This window comes from Myiozetetes cayanensis, unplaced genomic scaffold (genome assembly GCF_022539395.1).
Source record: "Myiozetetes cayanensis isolate MyiCay16 unplaced genomic scaffold, myiCay2020 scf1, whole genome shotgun sequence".
In the NCBI taxonomy this organism is placed as follows: domain Eukaryota; kingdom Metazoa; phylum Chordata; class Aves; order Passeriformes; family Tyrannidae; genus Myiozetetes; species Myiozetetes cayanensis.
Genome location: NW_026086604.1, coordinates 47,824,216 through 47,840,008, shown reverse-complemented (window position 1 = coordinate 47,840,008; position 15,793 = coordinate 47,824,216). Strand labels below are relative to the sequence as shown.

The following is a 15,793-nucleotide window of genomic DNA, read 5'->3' as shown; positions in this document are numbered from 1 at the left end:
GAAGGGCCATGGCCGTACGGCAAGATGGCGGCGCCCACGGGGAGGGTGTGAGGCGCTGCCGCGTCCGGGCGAGCTCCGGGGATTTTTTTCCAACCGCAGCGAGAACCCCGAGCTTTCTGCCTTTGGGTGCCTCCGGGGACGGGCATCGGCGCTGGGCCTCAGCAGCGCTGGTGCCGTCGCTGCCTCTGTGCCTGTGTCACTGCTCCCGAGCGCTGTCCCAGTCGTCTGTGTGGGTATGTGTATATGTGTGTGTATACACAGCATCTGTATGTATATATATATAGTGCAAGCGTATGTGTTTATACGTAGTGTGTGTATATATAGCGTATATATGCGTATATCCATGTGTGTGTATATATATATATATGCTGTGTATATATATACGTGCACTAGTCGTATAGTCATAGGCATGATCACAGAACCGCAGTGCTATTTTCCAACTTGTTGAATGAACTAGAGTATTGTTGAATGAATTAGAGTAAATACATGCGGCGTGAAAGGATAAAAGCTTATATAAAACTTGCTTACTATTAAGAAAAATAAAGCATTAGAGGGATGAAGCTAAAATAGGGATGCACGTAACAGGGAAAACAACTGAAGTCAGGAGGTTCTACAATGTGTCCTGTGCACGCATGGAAATGTCCACCTGAACTTTATTAAAACAGTGATAGTTCTAAAAAGTGATTTCTTATAAAAATTCCCACAGGAGGAGTTTACTCCGGGAAGTGTGTGGTTGATGAAAGCTACAGTTTCAGGAAGTTGATTTTTCCTCCTGAAAGAGAAGGTTATGATGTCCGTGGTACATCGTCTGACAGCGGGATGGCTCGTGGATCATCTGTCTTTCATCAACCAGTGTGGCTATGAGATCTGTAACTCCTTTGCATGCCCTGGTGGTGTCACTCTCGATACTTCTGTCACGTCTACTGAAGACTGTCATGGTTCTTCTACCTTTGTTGCCACCTCCTCATTGAGCAGTGGTCCTACTCATAGCCCTGAAGATGCCATAGAAACAGAAGGTAAACCAGCAAAAATAAGATACGTGTTTCGAGAGGAGTTCTTTGACATTTCTAAGCCTCATATAGTTGCACCTCCTGGGGAGCAGCTATGTCAGGGGTGCCCTGAGATGAGTCTGGCAGAAAAAAAGGTCAACAGTAACAGAGAGGAACACCAGGAAGGAACAAAGAGTGGTGTTGAAGATTCTGTTGCCAGTCCTAGGAAGGTATGTTCTCTGTCATACAGTAAGCTACAGTAATCCTGTGATAAGTAATTTACTACTAACATTGTTTTGCATACCCGAGTCTTCTGAGGTTGTGCAGAAAAGCAGAAACTTTTCCATCTTGTGTTTTCAAGATGCACAGAAGGTATAAGCACTTATGAGGATATTCTTGTGTTCTGTGTGCCAGTAATGTGCATTTTGTGACTCAGAAGCTCACAAAAATCTTCTGACACCAGTGGTAGTCAGGCTCAAACTGTGGTTGCTGTCAAGATTGTGCATATTAGCAAGCTGGGAAGGAGAATAGGAATTAACTTTCAGTATTGTTCAGCATTGTTTCTTATGGACAAAAGAAAATAATTTGAGTTGCAGGTCTAAAACAACAAATGTAATCAATGAAACATAGCTAATTTTCTTTTGTTGGTAAACTGCACTTGACAGCTGAAACTTCTAGTGTGGGCCCAAAGGAGGCATGAGTATCAACTGTGGCATGCATCAGGTACCTTCAGATTCCAGGGACATGAGTAATATAACACAGCTTTAAATCTATGTAACTTGACGATATCTACAGCAACCTAGATCTTTTTTCTTGTTTGACTTGTATTTGTCAAATAAAAAAAAAAAAAAAAGGTATACAGTTTCTTCTGCTTTTAAAAGAGTTAATTTTTAATTCAGGTATGTTTGAATATTTTTTTTTCCTTTTCTCGCAGAGTAATGTGAATTTTTTTTTTTTTTTTCATTTCTTGCTCATTCTGCAGAAACGTAAAAGGAAATGTTTATTCAACCAAGGTGAACTGAATGCTTTGGAATACCATTCAAAGGTAAGCTGTAACGAAAGTATATTTTGTGAGTACGTGATACCTGTCTTTAGGCATGTACAGAGCGCAGTGCATGGCTGCAAACAAGTTCTGTTCCTGTAGCTTGTTCCACTGGTGGGAAGGTCAGTCTCTCCAATCTTAAGTGAAAAGTGCTTACAGAGAAGATCTTCTTTGTAGAGACATGTGAAATTGTATTTGAGGTATTTCAAGGAGCTGGACACTGCGTTATCTCGCCCACAAGGTTTTGGGTTTTTGTAACTCTATTCTCCTGCCAACCAGGGAGTGGGGTTTGTGGGGTGTGAGTGAACAGCTGAGTGGTACTTGGTTGCCAGCTGGTGTTGGACCATGGCACGCGGCCTTATCATCATGCCCTTGTAGCTTTTGAGCCAATGTTGTCTGTAACTGGCAAGGATCCTTTTCCCTCCCTGCACATTGAAGAATGTTTTGATTTTGGTTTCATTCCCTGGTCAAGTAGATACTTGAAAGATCATTTCTTTTATCCCTTGTTTCTTTATGACCATACAGGTCAGGAAGCTGATTTGGGAAGGCACTCTGCGTTTAGTCCAAGAAGGACTCAAAAGTGGTTTTCTTCACCAAAGGACTGCAGAACCCAGTTGCAGGAAGAATAATATTCCTGTTGTCTGTGGGTTGGCTGAGTTATGTGAAATGGCAAAGCAGTTTCCAGCTGTGAATGAAGGTGACCATCAGTCTGTATATGTGCTAGAGGATGACACCTCCAGTCCAGAGCACGACCTGCTTTCTTGTGTTACAGAAAACACCTCAAACCATGCAAAGATAATTGTGTTAATGGGGCAGAAGTACTTGGTGCCACCAAAAAGCAGCTTCCTTTTATCTGATATTTCATGTTTACAGCCCCTGCTGAACTGTAAGTATCTTTAGGTGTTAGAATTCTCTCTTGCCTGAATAGAGCAGTTAATGTCGAGATGAATAGGAGCTCAATGAACAGATTTTAATATACAGCATCACACTGAGGAATTGCTGCTGCAGGCTTTTAAAGTGGTATTTCTAACTTTCTGCGAATAGTTGAGCATTTTCAAAGGAATCTTGAGCTGTTAGGAGGTTGTGTCATGGGGGGATTGTTTGTCTCCAGGAGACTGCTTTAAAAATCTCTGCCAAAATACAGCAGTTTGTGAGCATGTTCTGAGCCACTGTCAGCCTAGAAGTCATGTAAATGCATTAGATGGGGACTAGCTGTGGTACTGGATCCCTATCCCACAGGATGAGGCTTTAACATAGCTAAGTCTGTGCTGCTGCTAGGATGGTGGTCCTGCTGAATTGATTTTTAGCTGGATTAAACCATGGGAGAGGGATAAGAATGCCCACCTTAAAAGAAGAGTTCCTTTACAGACTTATCCTGTGTGGTGGCAGGGTCTTTTTTTAGATTGGCATAAACTGATTGTGGAACAAAACCCAGTATCCCCCAGGGAAGATAACAGTTGGAGAGGCTGCTGCGCCCAACAGGAGGGGAGCACCACTTTAGCAAGACCAGGAGTAGCAAGCATGGCTTGATGTCTCAGCTGCTACATTTCACAGCTGAGAGCACTGGCTTAAGCCAGAATCAGTGACAGGGAAATGGTGGGATTTTATGGTAAATAACTTCTCTGTAAAAGTGAATCAAAGCTTTAAGCTGACAGCATGCACCAGTCTTCACTGTACTTCACCATTCCATCAGCTTTCAAATTGACTTTATTATTATTACTATTATTATTAATATCAGTAGCAGCTTAGCTTTGTCAGACAGTCTTACAGAAAAGATGTTGCCTGTGAGCAAGAGCTGGGGATTACTGCTCTACCTTCTAATCAGTGGTTTTAGATTTGTTAGTTGCGTACAAGAAGGAAGGAAAGATATGTAACTTAATGTTCGTTGTTTCTGTTTTGGGTTTTTGTTTGTTTTTTCCCATTTATTTTTTTAATAGGAAGACATGCAGGAGGTAGGATCTTATGATCCAGTAAGTCCAAAATTTAGCCAGTTAGCTGTTTGCAGCTGTAGGAAAGAGGGAAGATCATTCTCGGTCTGCTATCACTGTGCAAAGCTATGCATATAAGAAAGCATGTTTGGATTCTTCAAGAGGTCAGAGAGCAGTCCAAAAAATTGGAGCAAATTCTTTATTGAAATAAGCAACAGTGAATGTCAATATAATGCCAGTTATTAGTTTATTTTTTTTTAGGAGTCTGCTGTTCATTTTAATTACTATTTTTCTTCTTCCCTTTCACCTGCAAAAAGAGAATTCTTGCTAGTCAGTCCTCTGTAAGGTTAATACATCCAATCCTAAGGGAAAAAGATATAGTAAGCACGTTTAATGAACATCAAATACTAATTCTAATCTATTGTTCTTAGCATCAGACTCAATGAAAGGACAGATATATTCTCTGGAAAAATTAAAATTGGAGAGTCCTGGTTTTTCATGGATGTATCCTGTATATTCTCTCCTCCAGCTGAAGTAAACTCAGCTTTGCCCATGAAAACTCTTTTTCAGTTCTCTTCTTCTTGTCCATTATTTACATTTCATACACTGGATGTAGCTATCTTGTCTCTCTTTACCTCCAGTAGTGCAAAACACAGTTTTCCAGGGCTTCCTTGAAGCTCTGTACGTCCCTGTTGGCCTGCTCGAAGATCAAACAGGGCAGGAATCTTGTGTTCAGGGCTTCAGCTTTTCTCTCAGCTGGGTGCCTTATTACATAGCTTCTGGTAGGAAACTTCAAGAAATTTTCATTTTTGAGACTTGAACTCCATATTTTTTTTTTCTAAAAATCCTCAAGATGTTCAAAATTTCTTGGAGGGATCTGACACAGATCACATAAAAGTCCTTTCCCTAGGTAACCAGCCTAAAAATCTCCGAAGGATATGATTATTTGAATTTTAAAAAGCATGCCAAAAGTCTTTTAACTTCTTATTTGAAAAGAACAGAAGAAATTTGCAGTTTTGCTGTAAATCAGTTTTAACTCATAGACTTTTAAAGGATAGTTGACTGGCTTTTTTTTTTTTCTCAATTTCACTTGCCAGACAAGAAAAAATATGATGTAATTGTGATTGATCCACCATGGGAGAACAAGTCTGTTAAAAGGAGTAACAGGTAATTTTAAAGTAAAATCAAACATTGTCGTTGTAGCTTACAAAGGGTAATTAATATTTTAATGTACTGATGAAATCCAAGACCAATATAATGTGAGACTGCAGCTTAAACTTGCAAATATTTTGGCATATGCTTACCTTCAAGTTTATGGAATGTCTTGGGGATTTCACTGAAAGGGCTTGGATACTTGGTGTACAAAATATTTGCAAGAATAGATCTTAAAATACCTAGCCGGTGAGAGAATGTTAGTCTTTGAGAATTTCAGAGAAAGTCTAGTGTCAGCTGTTTTGTAAGTCCCAGATCATGCAGATATTAATTTGTAATTAATAAGGTTACTTCAGTGGCCATAAAGCTAGATAAATGTGTAAGTATTTCCAGAACTGAAATCTTGTTCGTAAGTGTTAGTGGTGGTGTTTGTCCTGGTTGTGGGGTTTTTTTGGTGTTTGTTTTTTAATTTGAGCCATAGCTTGAGCTTCAGTCTAATGGGTAGAAGAAAGTGATAATGCAGCAGTAAAATCCTCAAGTACTGTGGTTTATGAAACCATTAACTAAATTGTTATGGGCTTCCTTCATTGCTGCGTACCATCAGACTTATGCCAGTGGTGCCCTCTTGGATTACCTTCATAGAATGGGAGCCCCTATGGATTATCATAATTATATCTGTGTGAAAGAAGGTCAGACAGGAAATTGGACCTTACAACTTTCTAGACTAATGACTACTATAGCTTTTGAAGCTTTTTATGGAGATATAGTTTGAAGATGCAGAGTCTGATTAGAAGCTTTCCTTTGAAAGCCTTACAGAAACCTATAGAAACTGAGTTGAACTCATTCAAATTTCTTGACAATGTATGGTACTCAGAGGAAAATTGCAGTTATTCACAAATTAGCCAGTAAGACCCTCTCTCCCTCACAAAATAGAAGCAAAAGGTGCAGGAGCTATCACTGCTCTTAATTACCTTGTTGACAGCTAATCGTTTTGAATCATTTCCAGTGGGCAGTGTCCCAATATTTTTGATGCTGCAATGTGTAGATTCCATGAATTACAACTTGTTAATAGTGTAGAATAGCATCAAGAGAGAATGATGGAACAGGACAGAATCTGGAAAGTGTGCTGTATTTACTGATGTAGCATTCAGTTAGCTCAGGAAAGTGCAGAACAATTTTGAATAAACTAGAGAATTTCTGCCATGACTGGTAATTAAAAAAAATGAATGACTTCTGCAAATAATTGGAGAAATTATCTTTTATGACCTCTTAACATACCAGTCAAATTAGTGTTGCCCTTGCACTTGCAAATGACTCACTTGTCATTTTCATTCAGAAGAGAGCTTATTGTGAGAAGCGAATAATACTATGTTGCGGAAGAAGCTACTTTTAACTAAATAGCTTTGTTCGGTTGTAAAGATGAGTATATTGAATTACATATGATAGTTCTTAAATGAAATATGGGCTTTTAGACTTCATTGGAGTCACAACTCATAATGCTTTATTTGGGGGAATAGTGGAAATATTTAGTTAAAGTTTCTGCTCAGTATAACTTAAGTCCATACACTAATGATTTTATATAAAATCTGTCAGCTTTGGCCACTGGGTGTCAGCCTTGAACTATTTTTATGACTTTGGTTGTCAAGAGATAATTCTTGAAATGTCCTGTCCGCATAATTTTTTTATCCATTTGTGTTGCTTTGCAGTTTTTATATTTGATATATGCTAACTTGCTCTCTCCCTATATTGGTGTATAGGTACAGCCACTTGTCTTCATGGCAAATCAAGCAGATTCCTGTACCAACACTAGCTGCTCCAAATTGTCTTGTAGTCACATGGGTAACTAATAGACAGAAGCACTTACATTTTGTTAAGGATGAACTCTATCCCCATTGGTCAGTGAAGACGCTTGCTGAGTGGCACTGGGTAAAAGTAAGTTCTTAATTTGTTTTTTTGCTTTCTTGGAGACTGAGTGGACTTCTACTATGACACCTTATATTCTTATAATTTACTACCATGTGCTTCTGTATTTGAAAGCACTGGTATCATCACTGTCCTCTTTTCTTATTAAAAGAAAATGTCTTGGGGAAAAATGCATGTTAAAATCTTCCACTGTGTATTTTTAACTCTTTTGTGTCAGATTACTAGGGCTGGAGAATTTGTATTGCCTTTGGATTCTTTGCACAAAAAGCCCTATGAAGTTCTTGTATTGGGGAGAGTTCAAGGAGATGGAAAGGAAGCTTTAAGGTATGTCAGGAGAACGGTAAATGTCTTTTTGAGGATGTTAAGATCCCCTTTGTATATGTCACTTGTTTATAATATAGTGTAATATCCAAAAATCTCGTGGCATCATCTTTTGGCTAATTGTGGACCTAAAGATAGCCTTACTAGCTTTGGGATAAGGGTGTGCCTTAGTGAGATTAAAGAATGTAAGTCTTTGCCTTTTCCTTACATCTCTCTGTGTTGGGGAAGTAGCTTGGACAAAATTCTCATGGGCAGGGCTTCCTTTGCTGACATGTCTTGGACCATGAGTCCTTGGCACAGGCCGATGCCCTTTTGGGGATGCTGCTGTTTTTCTACTCATGAAGAGATACAGGACTATGTGATTTGTTCTCAATGGCTTTGTGTGGCTGTTCTTAACCAAGCTGTGTCTAAAGCCTCAATGATTTCATAAACTGTCCTTTTCTATGTCTGAGCAACTTCTAACTTCCCTTGGACTTACCTAAAGTTTGACTGTGAATGAGCATCCTGTGTGTTACCTCTCATCTGAAGTAGCTCTGTGAGAGCTGCAGCACCACATCGGGTGTCATTCATTCTCATGCTTCTGTTCTTGTTCTTTATATGACAGGAAATCTGAAGGTGTACTTCCAGTTCCGGAGCATAAGTTAATCGTCAGCATACCCTGCACTCTGCATTCACATAAACCTCCTCTTACTGGTACGATTTGGTTTTGTTGCATAAGGTTTCTGTAATGCAGTGGACTTGGATATCTTATTCTAGGAGAGTGCCTTAATTTTCCATATGCCAAACAATTTTGCTCAACAGAACTTGTGGTTCCTCAACATTTCTTAGAGTGCTGTGAGGCGTGTAAGTCTTGATCTCTGAAAATGAACGTGAAAACTAGAACTTCCAGCATTATTGTGTGAATATTTTGAGTAGATGTGTTAAAAAAAGCTGCCTTTTTCAGAATTTGTCTTTTAAATACTGCACAAGCAGTTTACAGATACTGCATGTATGAAGTTATCATAAATGATCTAAAATACCTTGTGGGGAGAAAACGTTGGGAATATATAAAATAGGATATCTTCTACTTAGTTAATAAAACCAGAAAACTCTTCCTTTATTATGTCATCTTGAAGGAAAAGTTTTCATTTCTGCATGAATTGTCTGCAGTAAAATTATGCTTTTAAATCCAAAAGCATAATTATTTTAAGACTGCTAATCATAAGCAACAAATAGGCAGGCCCTGCATATTTCTGAGAAACTGTATTTAGTTTACTGAAGTTGGTGCAGTAATTCCAGCCAGCCAGTTAATGTGGGTATAAATCCAACTATTTGGAGTTTAGTCCAAAGAATTTAAAGACTTGTATGTGATATGTTGCTACCTTTCTCACATTGTTCTGGAGCACTCTGACTAATTTTGTCAATAAGAAGTTGTACTTCTTTCACCTTACAAGGCTATGGTAAGAAGTACATTTAATACATCTCACAAACACGGTTTCATCCTCCCACAGGAGGGAAGCTCATGGTGAATCTGCAAATATACCAGGTGCACATGGTGCTATGTAATAATAATGGCCAGTCTTCGCGAGCGTAGTCACATCAGAAAAGGCAGGTAGAAGAAGTGTGTAATGCTGTTGAAGAGGAGATTTGTCACAGTTTGCTTCACTGACACGCTTTCTTTTTTGTGTTCCCAAGGAATAGAACAGCTTCAGTTAGGATTCTGATCCAGAAAATTGTTGTATTTTCTGGGACACTGTAAAATTTGTGTTTGGGATCTTGTATTTATTAACACATATATACCTGTTCAAAAACTAGTAGATGGGACATACTTCTGCTAGAAACAGAAAAGAAGAAAGGCAATTCGAGGAGGATCTTTTTGCCTTTCTGAAGCCACATCTTTAAGAATTAAGACTAGAGCAGGAACTATATGTGTTCATTTAAGGTAATGAATAATAGGGTGGTGATTTGTGAGGCTGTCACCTAGGGCCTCTTCAGCAAACCAAGGATTAGCAGCAAACTCAGACACAAACAAGAAACTTGTGAGGTATCCGAGGGTGCAAAACAACAGTTTGTGTATATTACAGGAAATTCTAGTGCCAGAACAGTCCTTGGGACAATTATTTTGTAGGGCGGAATCTCTAGAAACTGTATTTGGGATTCCTTTACAAATTATGATCCTGAATGGATTTTAAAAGAAACTGTTGGTGCTAATTTCTTGTATGTTTCCTAAGCCTTTACTTGAATGCTGGGATTTGGTAATATTGTGCAGCATTTATTTTTCTCTCTGAAAAAATGAATTTGCTGTGGAGCAAATATCAATGACTTACAAGTTTTTTATAAAAATCCACGTGTATCCTATGGTTTTTTGGCAGCTCCATTCAGAGTATAGTTATGTAATGAAAAGGTAGACCATAAGGCAAAAGCTAATTGCTGATGCTCTGACTTCAGTGCTGTACAAGGTATTGCTTTTACAACCGGACAATACCCTCGAGTGGCCAGTAGGGAGCAGCTAAGCCACATCCTCGAGGGTTTCAGAAGAAATTTGAACAGAAGCAGAGATTTGGCGAGGGGTGAGAGGGACACTTGATGAGTCACACGCATTCTTTATGCTTTGTTTAAGTGGTAACAAAGCCAAAAATATTAGTATTTAATGATGGTGTCTGGCACTTTGTTTCTTATTACAATAGTAAAGGTAGTATGTTGATACATATGTAGCCACTTAATGACTGATTATAACAGTTTATCTCTCCTGGGGGAAGAGAAAGATGTAAATTAAAGTAAGCCATCAAAAAGAGATGTTTGTGCTCCTACAGTGCATTTAACCATGAAATTGCAACTGTAGGGGTTTTTGGTGATGCATGTGCTGTGTTCAATGCTTAGAGCTTTAATATGTCATTGTAAATGTACTTAAGCTGCTTTATGCAAATGTGTTACAATCAAATTTTATTACTCCAGGTTTTGATTCAAATAACAGCAGGTTTTCTTCCTAATTCAATTCAGTGTTGCTCTTACAAGGCATAAAGGACATTCTGTTACACAGATGTACAAAGTTCTACATAATTTCACATCGCTTTTTCTCCTTTTACAGTGTTATTGATTGTGCTTGTTACAGCTGTTTCTCCTCCAGTTTTTAAGTATGTACCTATATTGTTAGAAAATAATATTGTCATGTAGGAGTATGCCCAAAAACACTGGCATTAATTCTTGACTGTGTTCTAGCCACTCTGCATATCCTCAGCAGAACAATGCAATGGGAAGTCATGGAAACGCCCTGCTCTTGTAGCAAGCCTGGCTTGTTAGGCCATGTTATAAAGGTTTTCTTGGAACTAAGAAGAAATAAATGCCTTTTGTTTCCTTATGTGCCTTGTGAACCCTTACTGTTAGACTAATTGATAGGTGCATCAGTGTCTGAGTTTAACTTGAAGCTCAGGAGAGATGCAGGGGTGTGAAGCCATCTTTGTGCCGAGTTTCAGATCTTTTTCTGGTCTTACTCTGTTCTGGGCTTAGACAAACTGGGCAATAAGAACCTTTACATTGCAAACTCTTTTGAAGGGTTATTCTAAAATGAGCTCAGTTGTGTGCTGTGTGCTTTGCGTGGTTCACTGATGAGACAATGAAAAGCCAACAGTCACTTTCACTTCATGCATCCAGTTTGTCAGTGCAGAACTTGCTTTTTAGGCAGTGGAAGTCCAAAAGATAAGGGGAAACTGTTGCTTGTTTCAAAAATCATTCCTCTTTTTTCTTGTTTAAACATTTTTAGCAGCATGCATCTTCAATACGTGTTTGGGATTAAGAGTGAGTAGGTATGACAGGTGTCTGCTGGATTGCACTTCAGAATGAAGTGGGTTTTCTGGAAGACCAGTGTTATGTCTACCAGCTAGCTTTGTGCTAGCATCACATATCCTAGGGCATTAGATGCCCAAATATAAGTGCTTGAGTTGCTGTCATAGTGTTTGTGACACCTGTAAGTGATAAAGAATAGTCTGTTTATCATTTATTTAATCTATTTCTTGTTGGTGGTATCTGTAAGTGGATAGAAGTAATTGTATGGTGGACTTTGTTTCTCAATTTATTCCTGTGGTAGAATAACTGAATATTTAATCTTTCTGCTGATGGAGCTCCTCTAACCTGTTTTCAGAGGAAGAAAACTCCAGAGTTTGCTTGAGGGCTGCAAGTCAGATACCTGTGTGTTAAGATAGCCTTCCAGTGATAAAAAGGTCTAACAAAAAAGCCGTAATTTCTAACTTAAACACTGACTTTTCCTATTTTAAGGAAACGGGTGTAATGAGATTTTAAGCCAACAAAATGGAGCCCTCTTGATATGGTAATTTTCATTGCAGTGCAAGTTACTGCCTGATGTGATTATGTAAATGCTTACAACCTAGCAATGAAAAAATCATACTATAATGTGATCTTGAATTATGTATAATATATAATATTTATAATATAATATATAATTCTCTCTTTTTTAAAAAAAGCCGCTAACTTTAAAAAGTACCTTTCTCTAGCAGAAGGAGAGGGGAGATTCCTGGGACTTCCTTTTTAAATTCTATGACCAAATTGCTAGAAATACTGTGACATGCCTCCTGCTTCTGCTGAACTGATCAGTTTTTTGGCTACCTCTTTTTTGCTTTTTGGTGAACCAGTCTCTGAAGTTGGTTGAATCTCCGGTGTGTGCTTTTCAAATTTGTCCTTGTACACATGGAAGTTTTTGGTGCTTGTTAAAACTGCTTTTGATTGCTGGACTTAGTGCTGCGATGATGTTTTTAACCTATGCATTTTAAGATCTACCACCTCGGAACAACCTGTTCCAGTGTTTCCACACCCTCACTGTAAACAATTTCTTCCTTATAACGAGTCTGAATCGATCCTATTTTAGTTTAAAACCATTACCCCTTGTCCTATTGCTGCAGGCCCTGTTAAAAAGTTAGTTCTTTAAGCACTGAAAGGCCACAATAAAGTCTCCCCGAAGCCTTCTTTTCTCTAGGATGAACAACCCCAACTCTCTCAGCTTGTCCTCCTAGCAGAGGTGCTTGAGCCCTCTCATGTTGGCAGCAAATGATGCACCAGATATCCTTACCTAAATGGAGCTGGAAGAACAGTAAATTTTACCACATTTTTAAAATATGGTGGGTTTGCAAGATGGTATAAAAACAGCTACTCATAAGTGGTGTCTAATTAGATGAGCTCCCTTGACACCAAACAGTGCAGCAAGTTTTCTGTCAGAATGTACATTTTCCTCTAAACTTCCCAGACTTCTCTGCAAATGTTAGATTTGTTTAAGCATTTTAACTTGTCTTTAAAAGAAGCAGGTTTTTGGAATAAGATTCCTGCTGGTAGCAGTATTTTTTAGATTAAAAGCTGCCTTGATGATAACCCATCTGAGACATTCATGTGACATTTGTTAAAGATTGAGAGGAGAATAGATTTTTGTGCCAAGCCAAGAAAGCCTGGAAATGCCCATTACAGAATTTTTATGGAAAGGTTTTGAATATATTGAAGCTTTTTAAGAGGTGATCATGTAGGTAGGAAATGCATCTGGGCCTGGCTAACACTAGAAAGCAAAGTGGATGCTCATCTTTTCTGCAACAGGAGCAATCCATGATCTGATCAGCTGGGGGCTCACACAGGCAATCTGTGACAGGCAAACCTCCTGCAAAGATCAGAACTTGGATTGCACCAAATAAACCAAGAAAAAGCATTCCCTCTCATACTTTGGTGTATGCTGACTGGATGTGAATGGTTTATGCTGATATGGTCTGCAGTGATCATACCTGAAGAGACTGAATCAAGCACCAAGCATACTGTTGGATTAATGAGTTGTATTTTTAAGTGACAGAGATTCAGAAATTGCTGGGAGATCTAATAAAAAAAATCACCAAGATATCCTTTGTAAATGTTTTCATTACTTTTCTTCTTTTGTCTTCTGTAACAAACCCAAAAACTTAACATATAATTTTTAGTTTATATAAAGTTCTTAAGTCTTTTTTTGGTCTTTCTGCCTTCTCTGTGTTCTGTACTCCTTAAACTTTTGCTTTTCTCATGCATATTTTTGTATGCAATAACTTCATAGCTGTTTTGTGAAACCTAGTTAAGGATTTGTTTGAACCAGCCACACAATAAATGGCTCTGTATGACAAGTAAAACATTTAGTAAAACATTTACAAGATCTTTTTCTATCACTCCAAGAATACCATTCTGTGGTGGGTTGACTACCACATATTCATAATCTGTGACATTTACATCATTAATGTTAATGACAGGCATCTATCTATTTGGATTTAAGCAGTAAAAATGCCCAACTGTAAAAGAAATTTGAGATTTACTGTTACTGAATAAAAGAACAGAGTTATATAAATATCTCTTCTGTTGCCAAGTTGGTATTGGGGAAAAAGTAGTGCTTGCATTTTTATAGCCCTTTAGTGCTGTGCTTATTTAACTGGTGCCTCTTATTTTACCTCTTAGCAGTCATCACAAAAATGCTTTTATCCCCTTTAAGGTGCAAAGGAAAAGAGTGTGATCTTAATTAAGAAAAGGGATTATTTATTTATTTTTAGAAATGTTACCCCTGTCTTACAGGAGCTAAGTTAATCTTTAGGAGTTGTTTTGTTGATATTAGTAAAAAATTCAGAACTTGTCTATGTAGAGGCTCAAATAAATCCTCATTCCCTTTCTCTAAATGAAAACCAATAAATCAAGGCTGTTGAAGGCCTTGGCAGTATTGTTCAGAATCTCAAGGGCACTTATTTAAAATTACTTTCTCACTATAAATAGTCCAGCTGTTTGATGAAACCCCTGAAATTAATTTGCTGTCTCTCTTTTTTTAATGAAACATTCATTTTTTCATCCACTAGCATCACAGGGGAGATTTTATGTGTTTACTATTGTTATTTGTACCATTGTCACTGTTGATTTCTTTTTTTTTTTCTTTTTCTTGCACAGCAGTTCTGGCAGAGTTTATCAAGCCAGATGTGGAATGCTTGGAGTTGTTTGCTCGCAACCTCCAGCCTGGCTGGACCAGCTGGGGAAACGAGGTCCTGAAGTTTCAGCACATTGATTATTTCACTCTTCTGCAGAAGGAAAACTAAGCTGGGCCTTGTACATCTATATCTTCTGAAATTCTGTGCCTTCCCAGGGCGTCTTGAACTTGTTTTTAATTCTGATGGTTCACTTAAAGGTAACAGAAATAAAACCAATCGCATTTCAGTTAAAATTCCTGAAGTAACAGAGTATCTGTTTAATGGTATCTTTGCTTGTACAAGGTGGTCCTTATTTTGATGACCTGAACATATTTAAATACTGGTGTTGGAGTGTAAGTTCATCCCCATTTTTTTTCAAACCTCAAGAAAAGAATGATATCTTCAAGTATTCTTACTACAGCTATTAAATCTGAGCTAATAACACATCACAAGTGCTATATTGTAGCATTTGTGTTATTTTTAAAGAATGACAATAACTCTTTAAGGAGTGTCAGTGGAAGTAAACAGTTCTGAATTATATATTCTTTCTTAAAGAAGATTGTTTTTTGCAGAAGAATGGATTTTTATCTAAAATACTTATGGAGGGAGTGTGTCCTCCTCCACATTTGTATCTGTCTGTATACCTCAGAAGAAATAAAAGGAGCGGTGCTTGTGAATTTTTGGCTGACCACATTCTATGTAAAATTATACTTTTAAAACAGCTGGCAATTATATCTTTCTGTATATGCTGTTAATTTTTGAACACGTTGTAAATGATCAGTCTCAACATCTTATGAATTCTGACCTTTTAACAGATTAAATGTATTTTTAAAATTCTCCTTCCTTGTCTTCTTAGAACATTAAAAAGATATGCCAGTGAGCTGTATTTTTCAGCTAACATAGAGATGACCCTCTTTTCTTTTTTTTCTTTTTTTTCTTTTCTTTTTTTTCTTTTTTTTTTTTTAAAGAATGATACACTTTGTGTGTCCTTCGCTGTGCTTAGATTTGCTTTGGAAAAGAAAGAAAATGTAATGAAGCCTCTGTCATTGGCTCATTTGCAGCACTAGAGGCTGAGGTGCTGGACTAGCTGACTTTCCTGATGGCAAGCTCCTGAGTCCTGGCTGTTTGTAATGGGGAACAAAATGCATTGCATACCTTCTTTACCTTCACTTTCCTTTTGCTAGTCTGATGACCTGTGAAGATTTTTTAAAAATTAAAGTTTAATCTGATAACATTTATTTTTTTTAATTTTGTAATAAAAATGAAAATAAAAACTTGTGTGTTATTTGCAGACCCAGTTTCTATATTACTGTTCAGTTTCATGTTTTGCCTGTTGGAGCAGTGGAGTTAGCAAAGCAAGGAAAATGCTTTTTTCGCCCTCCTTCCCCCAGCAGTTAAACATATACTCGAAAGAAGTAAATAATGTAACACTGAAAGTAGTTACCAGGGAAAACATTTCTTGCTGCATGATTTTATTTAGTCTGTTTTTTAAACTCTCAG

General features: G+C 37.8%; 1 protein-coding gene across 2 annotated transcripts; it reads left to right on the top strand.

Moving 5' to 3' along the window:
• Window positions 1–10: 10 nt before the first annotated feature.
• On the top strand, window positions 11–15,584 carry METTL4 (methyltransferase 4, N6-adenosine). Of its 2 annotated transcripts, none has more exons than XM_050321627.1 (9): window positions 11–233; window positions 707–1,219; window positions 1,972–2,034; window positions 2,557–2,917; window positions 5,057–5,126; window positions 6,869–7,043; window positions 7,252–7,358; window positions 7,960–8,048; window positions 14,280–15,584. In XM_050321627.1, exons 2-9 carry the CDS (start codon window positions 788–790, stop codon window positions 14,420–14,422), a joined length of 1,440 nt encoding a protein of 479 aa, XP_050177584.1. In that variant the 5' UTR covers window positions 11–233; window positions 707–787; the 3' UTR covers window positions 14,423–15,584. The 2 variants fall into 2 exon arrangements, with proteins under 2 accessions (XP_050177584.1, XP_050177574.1); XM_050321617.1 differs by having other exon boundaries at window positions 12–233; window positions 14,277–15,584.
• The last annotated feature ends 209 nt before the right edge of the window (window positions 15,585–15,793 follow it).